Source organism: Uranotaenia lowii, chromosome 1 (genome assembly GCF_029784155.1).
Source record: "Uranotaenia lowii strain MFRU-FL chromosome 1, ASM2978415v1, whole genome shotgun sequence".
Classification (NCBI taxonomy): domain Eukaryota; kingdom Metazoa; phylum Arthropoda; class Insecta; order Diptera; family Culicidae; genus Uranotaenia; species Uranotaenia lowii.
The window spans coordinates 208,835,160-208,848,589 of record NC_073691.1 but is presented as its reverse complement, the minus strand read 5'-3'; the positions used below and the strand labels follow the sequence as shown (position 1 = coordinate 208,848,589).

General features: G+C 40.4%; 1 protein-coding gene across 1 annotated transcript; it reads right to left on the bottom strand.

Moving 5' to 3' along the window:
* Positions 1-1,260: 1,260 nt before the first annotated feature.
* On the bottom strand, positions 1,261-13,193 carry LOC129745862 (uncharacterized). Its single transcript, XM_055739231.1, has 6 exons — positions 12,744-13,193; positions 12,245-12,676; positions 11,417-12,095; positions 3,049-3,834; positions 1,647-2,906; positions 1,261-1,580 (listed from the first exon to the last, which is right to left on the bottom strand). Exons 4-5 carry the CDS (start codon positions 3,355-3,357, stop codon positions 2,565-2,567), a joined length of 651 nt encoding a protein of 216 aa, XP_055595206.1. The 5' UTR covers positions 3,358-3,834; positions 11,417-12,095; positions 12,245-12,676; positions 12,744-13,193; the 3' UTR covers positions 1,261-1,580; positions 1,647-2,564.
* Positions 13,194-13,430: the final 237 nt, after the last annotated feature.

Here is a 13,430-nt window from a genome sequence, read left to right as displayed (position 1 = left end):
AAATTACCCTGGATCAAGAAACCTACATTAAAGATGTTCTCAATCGGTTCAAAATGATTGATTGTCATCCAGCTAGTACACCGTTTGAGGCAAGCGAGAAATTGGACAAGTCGATGGTACCAAGCACACCCGAGGAGCAAGACGAAATGAAAAATACACCGTATAAGGAGGCAGTAGGTTGTCTTCTATACCTTTCTCAAGCAACAAGACCCGATATTTCGTATGCAGTGAACGTGGTAAGCCAATTTTGCCACAATCCTGGCAGAAAGCACTGGACGGCGGTGAAGCGGTTTTTCCGTTATCTCAAGGGAACAACAGGAAGTCGACTTTGTTACCGGAGAGATGGCAATGCTGACATTGTTGGCTACACCGATGCAGATTGGAGAGGAGATTTGGATACCAGGCGATCCACAACCGGTTACGTTTTTGTGCTGCAAGGTGGCGCAATTTCCTGGAGTGTGAAGAAACAACCAACGGTCGCCCTTTCCTCGTGTGAAGCGGAACTGATGGCTTTGGCGAAAACTGTTCAGGAAGCATTGTGGTGGCGGAACCTGCTGTGGATGATTTGTGGAGCAACGAAGTTGATAGGTATACTGCGATAATCAATCTGCACTGTGTTTGGCCAAAAATGGTGCATATAACCCGAGGACGAAACACATGGACATCAGATACCATTTTGTCAACGATGCTATCACCAGCGGAGCGATTGATGTACAATACATCAACACGAAACATCAGGCAGCCGACGGATTCACCAAACCACTTTCATCAACCAAAATCTCGGACCAGAAGATTTTGATCGGGATCTTGGATTAGGGAGGAGTGTTGGAGTCGAAGTAATCCAGATATGCTGAAGTTAAATCTAAGCAATCGTAGACTAAGTTTAGTGAAAATAAATTTTAGTTCCTAATAACTATTCAAACCTACAAGACGTGTTTCCCTATCACAAGCGTAATTCCCATACCTCTTTTGGTGATTTTTGAAACTTGGAGCGCTTGGAGTCCGATTGGGCTGAAATTTGGCACAGGTCAAAATTCGGTTTTCAAAATTCGATCATGATAACTTTCCTATACATCCATTGCAACCCTAACATATATAAATTGGTAGCTGGTAACTTAGGGATTTTCTTAAACTGCATAAAATAAACTCGGATTTCTAAATTCATCGTTATACCATCGAAATTATGTTAGATGTTAAATTAAATAATAAAAAAAATCAACAATTACTAAAAGATTATATTTTAATTAGCATAATGCCCTTAACACCATTAACAGTTATGTACCGGGAAAAGTAATGGAATTTTTATTATCTAAATTGAAACATTATAAAACGTAACCCTTCAACTCAACAAAACGTGGCTAGGCTTTTTGTAGCGGTTGCGTCCGTTAGCTTTTCGAACGATCGTATCGAACCGGTTGTTGATCTTGCCGGAGTGTCTATCGTCCCCGACGTTGTCCAATTTGCGATGGAAGTAGAGCGAATGCGGCTCGTGGGGAGTGGTACTGCAGGCCAACTGCGGAAACGTGTGTACGATCGATTTGGCCAATATTTCCTTCTTGTCTGTATCTGGGTACATGGAGCTATGTTCGTAAAAAAATTGATTGAAAATCAGATTCGCGTGAATTGTATTGAATATGATCACTCACCCATCGCAGCGCTGCAAATGTTCGCAGCAAATTCGTACCAGCTCGTTGTTTTCCGAATCGGTGAGTTTGGAGCCCTGATGGAGGTTCCGCAGTATGTTGGCACCGTTGCGATTCTCGTAGAGGTCCGGGTCTGTCAGCACTTTTTCCATGTTGAATACCTTGGTGTATGGATTGTTGTATTTATTTAAGCTATCGGGATGCCCGGTGCGTACGCCAACTATCTTTCCATCTGGCAACAGCAGCACGTACGGTTCCCTTTTTTGTGGTCCGGCCTTGTGCTTGGGCAAAGGATTTCGATCGGTATTCTTTTTTCTGTACCTTCGATGGGTTGCTCCTGTAACGGTTATTAAAAACTACTGTTAATCTTATGCTTATTAAAATTTCTTGTTTTAATAATGTTCTGCTTGAATGTTTTTTCCGATATATGTTTATTTGGCATGAGATGATTTGTTAGATTTATTGGTTCACATTTGGAAAACACACATGGAGGATAAAATTTAATCTCAAAAAATATTTATGGCACATATGAAATCACCTTACTTAACTCAATATTTGGCGTATTACATGGAAAACTTGTTTGAATAAGAGTATCAACGTTTTTTTTTGTAAAATAAATAAATATTATAAATTAAAACTTAAAACAAGGGAAAATAAATTACTATGACTAACACTTTCTACGAAGACTAGAAATAAATGTTGTGCAGTATTTGGCATATGGTAATATCAATCGTATCTGACTAGTTTGGCTTCTAAAAACAGAGTGCCTGCATATTTACGCTTCTCAAGCGCCATCTGTTATCGTAATTTAACTATCTTGTGGGTCAGTTTAATACTGCTATAAGATCTAAGAGTGGTTTAGTACTTGGTTGACTAGCATGGGTTTGTGCATGCAATCTTTGGCAAATATTTCACTTAATTCTAGGGACTACTCTGAACGACGTAGTTTTGTTTCTTCACAAACAGAGCGTGGCAGCGTAGTTTGCGCTTGAGGAACTTTTCGATCCCCTCGTGAATTTCCTCCAAACTGCACTTGCCGAAACGCAAGCGTCTGGCCCTGTGCAGCAGATGGATCACACCGATCAGGTTTCTAAACGGTTGCTGTTCCCCCATGCCGCGGGCTATCGGTGAACGAGGCAGAAAACCGAACCAGCTGTACTTCAGTAGAACCGCATAATCCACAGCAAACTCTAGCAGCAGCCGCATGTGACCGGTCACGTTTTCCAGAGTTTCATTGCGTACAGCATTGTGCATCATTTGCGCCTGCAGTTTTAGAAGGGACTTAGAGTTAGTTTGAAGAAAATAATAGATCGGGCAGAGTGAGACTACGAAATACGAATGAGAATGTTTCACTCGACTGATCTTTTAAATAAGATTGAAAATTATGGAAAGAAAGATGTCTCACGCATTTCTCCATGAACCCAGGATTGCCCAGCAGCAAAGTATCCAGTTCGTTCAGCTCGTTGACGGTGTGCACCGGGAAGGGATTGTTCATCAGATTCCTGTTCTGACTGCACACATTGGAGATTTGGAAGAGATCGCTGAACTGCATCTTCGGTGCCGGTTCTAGTTTGGTCCGCACCCGTGCCGCTGTAGCGTTCGGCGACTTGTCCTGCTGACTGCTGCTGTCATCGTTTTTCACGTTGTGCTCCGAGTAAAAAGCATACTCATCGAACTCGTTGCTATCTTCCTCGATCTTGATCGTCGGCTCCATTAGATTGCTGGTTTCTGTGAATGGAGCAAATCATTAGTATGGAAATAAAATAAATTTATTTTTAGTCAATAAAACAATGAGCATTTTTTATAGAGCAAAAATTTAAACTTTTATTTGTAGGCCTAAAAAGAAAATTTATTATTAGCAACAACCATCAGGAGTCATTTAAAGGCGCTGAATGCCGAGAATTTTTGCCTTGCGGTTGGCAAAATATTTCCGATTCCGCTTGCGTCCGTTTATGTTCTTGATGACGTGACAGAGGCGATCCTTCAGCGTTTCCCGATCGATCCCGTCACTTTCCCACGCTTCCAACATACAGTCGACAAAAATGGTATAGTTTTGCATCGCCTTGCGGTTCGGACCCCGATTGCAGATGCCGGAAAAGTTGTAGTTGTACATGGCCTCATCTTTGAACAGCATATGGAATACGTGAATGATATCCATATTTATGGGTTTCTTCGAGCGCAGGAAGTTTACCTGTAATAGAAGATTTGGACATTAGTTGAAAATTGGTTGTTAATGGGACGATTAGACTTATCTAAGGAATAAGATCGGTGAATCGATAAAATCGATGAAATATTATGTGATTTTTAGTAATGATTATGAAATTTTCTAGACAGATAGAAAGTTAGATGAAATCATGAAATGAAAGATGGTCAAAATGAGAGAGTAGAATTTTATTTGGAAGCATTTTCATCCCCATACAACTTTTATAGTACACTAAGATGGCAAATATTCCACTCGGGAAACTGTCTAATTTTCACGACATTCGAACGAAATCAAACACGAATCTCGTCACACTTCATTTCTCCTGAAATTCAGGATGACATGAATACGAGTTCACAGAAATTCGAAATAACCCCGTGAATTCAGGACAATGTTCTCCTGACTCGCGTTAGACAAGTGTTTGTAAAATATTCTGTCTCTTGTCATCCTACACAAAAAGCAACGAGATGTTTTTTTCTCTTTTTCACCATGTGTTTCGCCTATCTGTTATTTTTCTCATTGTGTTTGTCGCACAGAGTAAAATTTTTCGTTTTATCGTTTTGTGCAGTCAGTGGCTTTCTTTCGGAAAAGAATATAAATTCTGGTTGAAGCCTGCGAAGAAAAGCACAAACTAATCAATGCGGTGCTTATGCACAACGAGAACCTGGAACTTCAAAGAGAAACTCATCTATCCCGGAATGAAATCAATGCAAATGGAAAAGCTGTTGATTCAAGCATAATTCCGTTCAACGATGTCGGTATATTTGGCTTGCTCGATGATTTGTTGAAATCGCTGAAATAGTCCTCATGTTTTTTTTATTCCAGTTAAAGGGTGATACGGTGAAAATTTGGTCAATATCAACTTGACGTATTTCTTTCAATTTTGCATTTAAAAAACCTGAACACCCCTCATTATGAAGGTGTGTTTGTGTAGAATGTTGCTTCTATTTTAATTTTGGAATTCACTCTTCTGTTGTCAAAATGCTGTCCAAGGAAGAAGAGCAGCGTAACAATTTTTGCTCGCGCATCGCGAAAATCCGAGCAACTCGCGCGCAAAACTGGCAAAATCGCTAAAAGTTGCCAAACTAACCGTTACAAATGTAATTAAAGTGTTTGGGGAACGTTTGTCGAAAGCCAGGAAGTCTGAATCGGGGGTAAATCCAAAAAACCGGAAGCCGCTGAGACGACAAAGAGAGTTGCCGGTAGTTTCAAGCGAAACCCTAACCTCTCTCTCCGAGATGCCGCAAATAAGCTAGGTGTATCGTCTAAAACCGTGCATCGAGCCAAAAAACGAGCCGGACTATCGACTTACAAGAAGGTAGTGACTCTAAATCGCGATGATAAACAAAATACGACGGCCAAAGCGCGATCCCGGAGGCTGTACACGACGATGCTGACGAAGTTTGACTGCGTGGTAATGGACGACGAAACCTACGTCAAAGCCGACTACAAGCAGCTTCCGGGACAGGAGTTTTATACGGCAAAAGGAAGGGGAAAGGTAGCAGATATTTTCAAGCACATGAAACTGTCAAAGCTCGCGAAGAAATATCTGGTTTGGCAAGCCATCTGTACCTGTGGCTTGAAAAGCAGCATTTTCATAGCTTCCGGGACTGTCAACCAAGAAATTTACGTGAAAGAGTGTTTGAATAAACGTCTGCTGCCTTTCCTGAAGAAACACGGTTGTTCCGTACTGTTTTGGCCGGATTTGGCATCTTGCCATTACGGTAAAAAGGCCATGGAGTGGTACGCCGCCAACAATGTGCAGGTGGTTCCCGAGGACAAGAACCCTCCCAACACGCCAGAGCTCCGCCCGATTGAGAAATACTGGGCTATAGTCAAGCGGAACCTAAAGAAGACCAAACAAACTGCTAAGGACGAGCAGCTGCGGCTTTCTGCGGCGAAGAAGGTGGACAAGGTGGCTGTACAAAATCTGATGGCAGGGGTTAAGCGTAAGGCCCGGCAATTCGGATTTGGAAAAGCGGAAGCCTAACTGAATATTTTTCCTGAATTTTATACCAATTAAACTTAAAAAAGAAATTTAATTTGATTTTTTAAATAAACGATTTCACCGATTTACACGCGTTTTCCCTTGACCAAATTTTGACCGTATCACCCCCACACACTTTTCTAACTTTACGTCGATTCGGGTACAAAATTCCTTCATCTCAGCCCCAGGTTCCACAGCTTTGTTGCCTGTATGGCTGATTCAGTTTAGCTTACTGGCATGGACCCAGGGCACAAGGTTTAAGGCACCAGCATCGGTTATTGTTTGGGATCAGATAAGTATCTTCGCCATCCGGCGTTTACAATTTTTTTTTAATTTTCTCAAAAATAAGTCGTCCTGAAGCTACAGGACTTCTTCTTCTTCTTACATCAACATGGCCAAAACATGTAGGCATCCTGGAAAATGGGAGACTTGCGTCTATCATTTTTCTTTTCAGCGTAATACCTGTTACATGTTCCTATGCATTGCAGATATTACTACGGCCAGGACAACCATGTGATGAAAATCGCGAAAGATACAGGATACAGGGGCGGAATGTCGTCCTGAAGCTACAGGACTATTCTAAAAGTTCCCGCATACACAGGAGAAAACTGTCACGAATTTACAGAATAATTTGGCAGTTGTTTTCCTGTGCTCTTTTTCTGTCTTGAAATCGTCCTGTAATTTCAGTTGTTGAAAATACAGGACGAAATCGTCCCGAACACAGGAGAGCAGATTGAGTGTGAAGTAACTCGAGAAGGAATAAAAAAGGAAACCGAATGTGATCAAAGATAGCGTTTGGCATGGGAGATTATTTGGAGCCATATGTGGTATGTGCCGTAATTTTGTTTCGAAAAATGTTTCTAAGTTAGTTCGAGACCCTTCCCATGCGGGAAAAGGGAGTGAAGTTGGATGGCTCAAGTAGTTCCTTGGCAGAAACCGTCTAGCTTCAGAGGCGCTGGAAGTAAAGCCCTACAGTAAAAGTGCGGCAGACTGTCACCGCGGAGTTCCAATCGAACTGTCAAAAGTCGTTCCAATCGAGCATAACCATTTTCTGCCGCCTTTTACTGTAGGGCTTTATTTCAAACTAGTACTGTAGGGCTTAGGTAAAAGTGCAGCAGAAAATGGTTATGCTCGATTGGAACGACTTTTGACAGTTCGATTGGAATTCCGCGGTGACAGTCTGCCGCACTTTTACCGTAAGGTCTTACTTCTAGCGCCTCTGAAGCTAGACGGTTCCTGCCTACACGCAGAAAAAAGACGGGGGGTCGGTTCAACAAAACGTTTTGTTATTTTATTTAGTTTTTACAATGCATAATTTTGAATTCTATTCATGAAAAAATCGATTGAAAATAATTACAAAATTTTGTTATTTGTACACACTCATTTTTTATTAATGAAAATTTAAATTTGGTTTGTTTTCAAACGAAAAACAAGCTTTATCCAGTAATCGTGTATCTTGTTGGGACATGAAAAAAAAAGAAAAAAACGAAAGGATTAAAGTCGATTTCCGAAAAATGTTTGACCCGCGAGCGCGAACATATCCTGCGGAATGGACGGAGCTTTTTTCCTGCGGTTGTCTCTCGGCCAGCATGCCTTCATGGTAAGTTGCTTATTTTACTTTACCCAACCATTCCCCCAGATATTATATTTTGGTTCCAACTTCAAAATATTTTATTTTCTTCCCTCTCCCTAAATTTGTTTTTTAATATTCCAGCTGCCTCATCCCATCAAACGGTCCCAGTCAAATTCTAGGTTTCATTGGAGGTGCCAATTCCAACAAAGCCCAATGCCCAAAATAAGAATACAGAACAGCGTTCACAGAAATTCCAGCGGTGCGTGTGATGACGGGCCTCACCGAAAGTAGCCAGGGATCGATGAGGGACGGTAGTCTTTGCCAGGTCACAGGATCAAGCGGATGATATGCAGACCTATTGCTACGTCTGGCCAGCTATAGTCACCAGATGCGCTGGTCGATCCGCTTAAGATGATTCCGGCAACAATCCGATGCTCCAAGAAAAATCATGATCGTGTGTGAAAACGAGTTTGGCCCTTTTTGGTGGATTCAGGAAGCAACGGAAGCCGTCTCCAAAGCCAGCATGAATGGAAATTAGTTGAATCCGCCATTGGTGTTGGTAAAAGAGAAATTTGTTCATGGTTTAGGCTCGTTATTGTGAATAAAGAAAATAATTAATGTTCCGAAATTTCTCTTTCTCTTCAAATCATCATTTTATTTTTGAATTTGAAATAAAAATAAATTAACCCCTCAATGATTTAATTTTCGAACAATAAAAATTTTGTAATTCTCAACCCAATTTCGTTTTATCGTTTTGACAGAAATTTCGAATCATTTTTAAAAAAGGTGTATTTTAGTTTCAATCAAACGATAAGTTCAAATCGATTCGATGTTTTTTGTCAGTGTTATCAAAAATATATTTGTGCTTTTTCCCAACCAAAATTTTTATTATTTTTGGTCGAAATCTTATTATTTTTAAAATATATTTTTCTGCGTGTAGAAGTGTTTTTGTTTCTGCCTAGAAGTGTTATTAGTATTATGTATGAAAGTTTCCGGTCGTGTATCTCGTAACGCCTCAAATTTAGTACACGATGTACGCAGGTTAAGGCAGCCACACAATACCGCGTCGTCCGTCGCGTCACGTCAGCTGTCAACGCCGTCGTTGTGTACTAAAACGCTGACGCGACGCACTCTACAATTTTTGCACCACAATATAGCGTCCACTGACAGGGCTGACAGGGAAATATTGAGAGAAAACTCACAAACTCCAACGCAAAATGTTTCATTTATTTTTATTTAAAAAAAACGGGAACATACAAATCAAGTTAATATTTCTTAAAAACGCTTTATATGTAATTTCATCATTATCATTATAATGTTAAAAATAAATTTCAATGACGTTTTTCAACAAATGTGTATCATCGAAGAGATAAAATAACGATGATATGATTTTTGAATCTGTTTGTGTCAATCTTTGACGAAAAATATCAAATACGATTAGTTCAAACCCATGCTGACGCGCTTAAATTTTGATATTTTTCAAAACCAAAACGTCGACGCTCGAAAACGCTGCCGTTTAGAACAAGTTTTGCGTTTTAGTACAATGCCTTCGCTGACGCGACGCACCATTGTGGCGACTCAAACGGAAAATGGCATCCTCAAAATTAAATGTCAACGCGACGCGACGATCGACGCTGTATTGTGTGGCAGCCTTTACAATACCTACGGCGCATAAATAAACCAGAACCAACAAAAGAGCTGGTCTCTTTTGGATTGGCTGTTAACTCGACAAGACGTCTTTTTTTCTTTAACAGTGAGAGAGAGTTGTTAACAGAAAAATTAGATGGATGAATGTACTCCAAGAGTTTCTAACTAGCATCAAGATCGATGTGGTCCTTGTCGTTTCTGAGCTTTTCCGTTAACGAGAGAGAGTCGATTTAAGATCGTTCGCAAGTGACCCGACTTCGAATGTCATATACGAAGAATAAACAAGTCAATCGAAGCTGGACTATCGAGCTGAACAGTTAATGCAGTATAGTTCCCGATTACGATATTCCGGACAAATTAAGGGCACTATTTTTCTGACTTAAAATACATATTTATTAGGTGATATGAAAAGCAGTTAGAAATACGATCGTTCTAAGCGAGGAGAGAACTCGAATTGGGATTCGATGTCTTCGTACAGAGGGGTGCCTCGATGTCACTTCACTCATACATTACACCCCCGTCTTAACTTGAAAAACATCTGCTAATAGCAAACATCTGTAAAAACGGTTTAACCTTTGGAAATTCGTCCTTGCTTGTCTCGTAGTCTCCAGAAACCTCTGGCGAAACCACTAACGACCAATCCAGCTTCAGCATCATCTTTGCTCGAAAACCCTGTCGTATCCGGCGGAAGGGCTTCCTTCAATTTTCTCAATTTCCTCTTATTTCTCACTACGTTTAAACTAAATCTTTTTTACCTATACGTTACCTATACCTATACGTTCTTCTTGTTCTGAGCTATCTTCTTCATTTGGGGTGAAATAGCCTTCATTTTCAGCTGAACTTAGTTCCTCAACTTCTAGCTCAACAAAACTATTCCTATTAAGGGGCACTTCCTTAGTTCTGTCAATTTCAGGTACTGTATCCACTACGCTCGTTTCGTTATTTACGACGGAACCCGATGGACTTGCTGCCACGTTATGAACAACTAAACCCGAGTTGAAAGATCTTTTCGCCGGCATCGACGCTGTGGCTATTGAGGGTGACCCCTGTTTTGGTTCTTTCGGAGAAACAACCAGTTCTCCGCTCCCCAACAGTCGAGTGTCCTTTTATAGCTGATCAAGGTGACGTTTTATGATGCGCCCGGAATGCTCTAGCCGAGTATAATAGTTTCTCGTTTCTGAGATAGATTTCACAATCGCTGGGGTCCACGACACTTTATCCAAATCTAACGTCGTTCTTATGGTGTAGATGTTTTTCCCATTTTATCCAATTCCTGTGCCATAGGCTGATGTCATGCTGAAGCAACTAGCAACGCAACGCAACGTTCCAATAAGATTGCGTTGCAACGCATTGGTATGTCATGCTGGCGCGACCTGTGACTTTGAAATTCCCTACAAATCATCACTTCTCTACATCTGATAATGCTTTGAATCGTCTCCTTTCTTTCGGGAGCTATCAAAAACTCATCGAATCACGACCCGGATTGCAAGAATGTCAAAATTTGAACCGACAAAATTCCTTGTTTTTTTTTGCCGGAACTAAGAATTCATGAAAATTTTCTCGCCGATTAAGATATTTTTTAGTTTATTATCACAAGTTCGGACAGATCTTCGTACTATTGTGCTTAAAACCCGGAATCACTGCTTCAAATCGAGAAAAAACAATATTCCTATTGGATTTCCTACTAGTCGCGCTACAAAACACATTGGCATCAGATTGGTCGCGCTATACAAAGCGACCAGTATGACAGGTCTGCGCGATTTCCATGGAGATCAAATGAGAGCTGGTTAGTCGTGTGAACGTTGCGTTGTAGGTCGCGTTGCTAGTTGCTTCAGCATGACATCAGCCATAAGGTCTCGAAATTTCAAAGGAACTGGGCGAACTGGCATACTCAACCAACGATGTTGAGCAATCGCTAGCACAACTGACCTTTCCAGTCTTCAGCTAGCAGGTCAGGTAATCTCGAAACGTAGGGATGAATCATCCCAGAGGATGAAAATCCCGTACAAAAAAAAAGTGATCTCGAAAACCAAAGTTCTGGCTTTCCTTCGCAAAGCTAAACTTCTACATAAAATCTGAACCAAAAACCACACCCAATGACCCCAATGGGTTAAACATCATTTCCAACGAGGAAGAATGACCTAAATGGATTAAGCTCCTATCAAAAACAAAAACAAAAAGTAATCTCGAAATGAACCCTGAAAACGGGCTGTCCTGGATTCCCTAACAATGTTCCTCTCGGTTTCGTTTCTCAAGGACGCCTGAATGAATGTGATTTCAGAAGCGAATCCTGCCATTCTGAGTGAAAATCTTCCCCCCTAACATACATTCTACACTTGACTAAATTATCGTGCAATCATACTCACATATTCGTTCCGGATTCGGACGTTCCAGTTGACGGTCGCTTCCAGATGTTCGATCGTTTCCTCGTCTGAGATGGGGAAATTGAACCCACTAACGACGGACCGCGTGTGGACCTGGTTGATCATGTGCGACCTACCAGTTTTTTCCTCCTCTTCGTCGTCTTCGATGTATTCCACCTGTTCCATGTTTGGATCTTGATCGCGTATCACCAGCACCGGTGTTGATGATGGTTTTCCGTTCCGTTGTTGTTTTGCTTGCGCTGGGTCTAAACTCGCATCGATATTGTACAAGTTCAGGCACACGTTTTGTTCCGTTTGTTTCTCTTCATGTGCATCTTTCGCTGAAGATTCTTCAGCTGCCTCAAGCTTTACCAGACGACAGCGTGGTTTATCTGAAAGATAGGCATACTGTTAAAAAAAAACTCTTACATTTTATTGTTCAGTAAAAGATTCTTTCGGAGAAGGTTGTCATCTAAGTAATACAAAATGATATATTTTAGAACACAAATGTTGGTAGAACAGAATGAAGCAGAAATCATTAAGTAATATTAAAAAAATAACACTTCGTTCCACTTGACAAGACAGTTTTTAGCATCACATCATATGCGTGTACACTCAGTTATTTTTAAAGTAAATTTTTGGTAGATATCACATCATCAGTAAACTAGTAGTTCAAGCGGATCTGAAAATAAAAAAAAAAGTTTATCATTTTATACGTTCTTCATTGCATAGTTCTTGAGGGTTTTCGATTTTAATAGAAACTTTTGAAGTCGACAGCCAAGTAATCTTAACTCATGGTATATTAAAAGATACATTTTCTACTACACTCACCTGTTTTTTTTTTGCATAACGGGGCGAACATTGTTTTTTTTTTTTTCAAAGTTCTTAGAAAATGAAAAACCAACACTATAAGCAATACTTAGTGTCTGTTGATGACGGTTATCCAGCTCATTTCCTCAAATTCTTCCGACATGTCCTGTTCCTGTGCTTCAAAATGTATAGACGCGATCGTTTGCGCGAGTTGATAGATTTGATAATCTTACTGAGAGACTCCCTAAGCAGGTAAATGTTCATTCCGTCGAACTTCCACGCTTCCAGCATACATTCGACAAAAATGGAATAATTTTTCATTGCTTTTCGTTTGTAGGGACTGACTGCGATACCGGAAAAGTTGTAACCGTACATGGCTTCGTCTTCAAACAGCCGATGAAACACACTGAACAGATCGATGCCCGGTGGCTTTTTCAGTCGAAGAACATTAATCTGCAAACATTCAAGCTTCAAGTCAGTTTCCGCGATTCTGGCTTCGAAAACGGTGGTAGATACTTACGTATTCATTACGAATCTGTGGACAAGCATTGACGGAAGCCTCCAGTTTTTCTACCGTTTTTTCGTCAACGATTGGAAAGGTAAATCCCGTAATGCTATCGCTTTTAAAAGTTGAGAACGTCGTTTGTGGAGAATATAGTAGGTCTTCACTGTCCTCATTGTATTCCACCTTGATGTGACTTGGATCTATCATTGGTATCTTCTCCGTAGACCCTGGAAAAAATAATAAATAAAAATCTTTAGTTGATTAGTTTGTGAAACAAGGGTTTGTCAGACAATGATTTCTAGTTTTCTGTAGAATGAACCTTAAAATTGTAGATATTTTATTAATTAATTGTACACTAGAAAATGTTGAGAAATCATATCACAAACTGTAGCACAGCGAATTTCAATTTTTTCTTCCCATTGTAGAACACAGCCATTTTGAAAGTTTTAACTTATATTGGAATTGATAGCGAAGCTTTTGCCGTTTAGTACCGCTTGCCAACTACGGTGTTCCGTAGTTTTCTACTGATGACCATGACCACCGCTCGGAGGGCATTGTTCAATGCCGCACTATCAACTCCCATTGCAGACCAAGCCTCTGGAAAAGAAAGAAAATATTTTTACTAAAGGTATTTGATGACACAAATTCGTCAACCTACCCAACATACAGCCTTGGAAAATTTCGTAATTAACCATCGCTTTG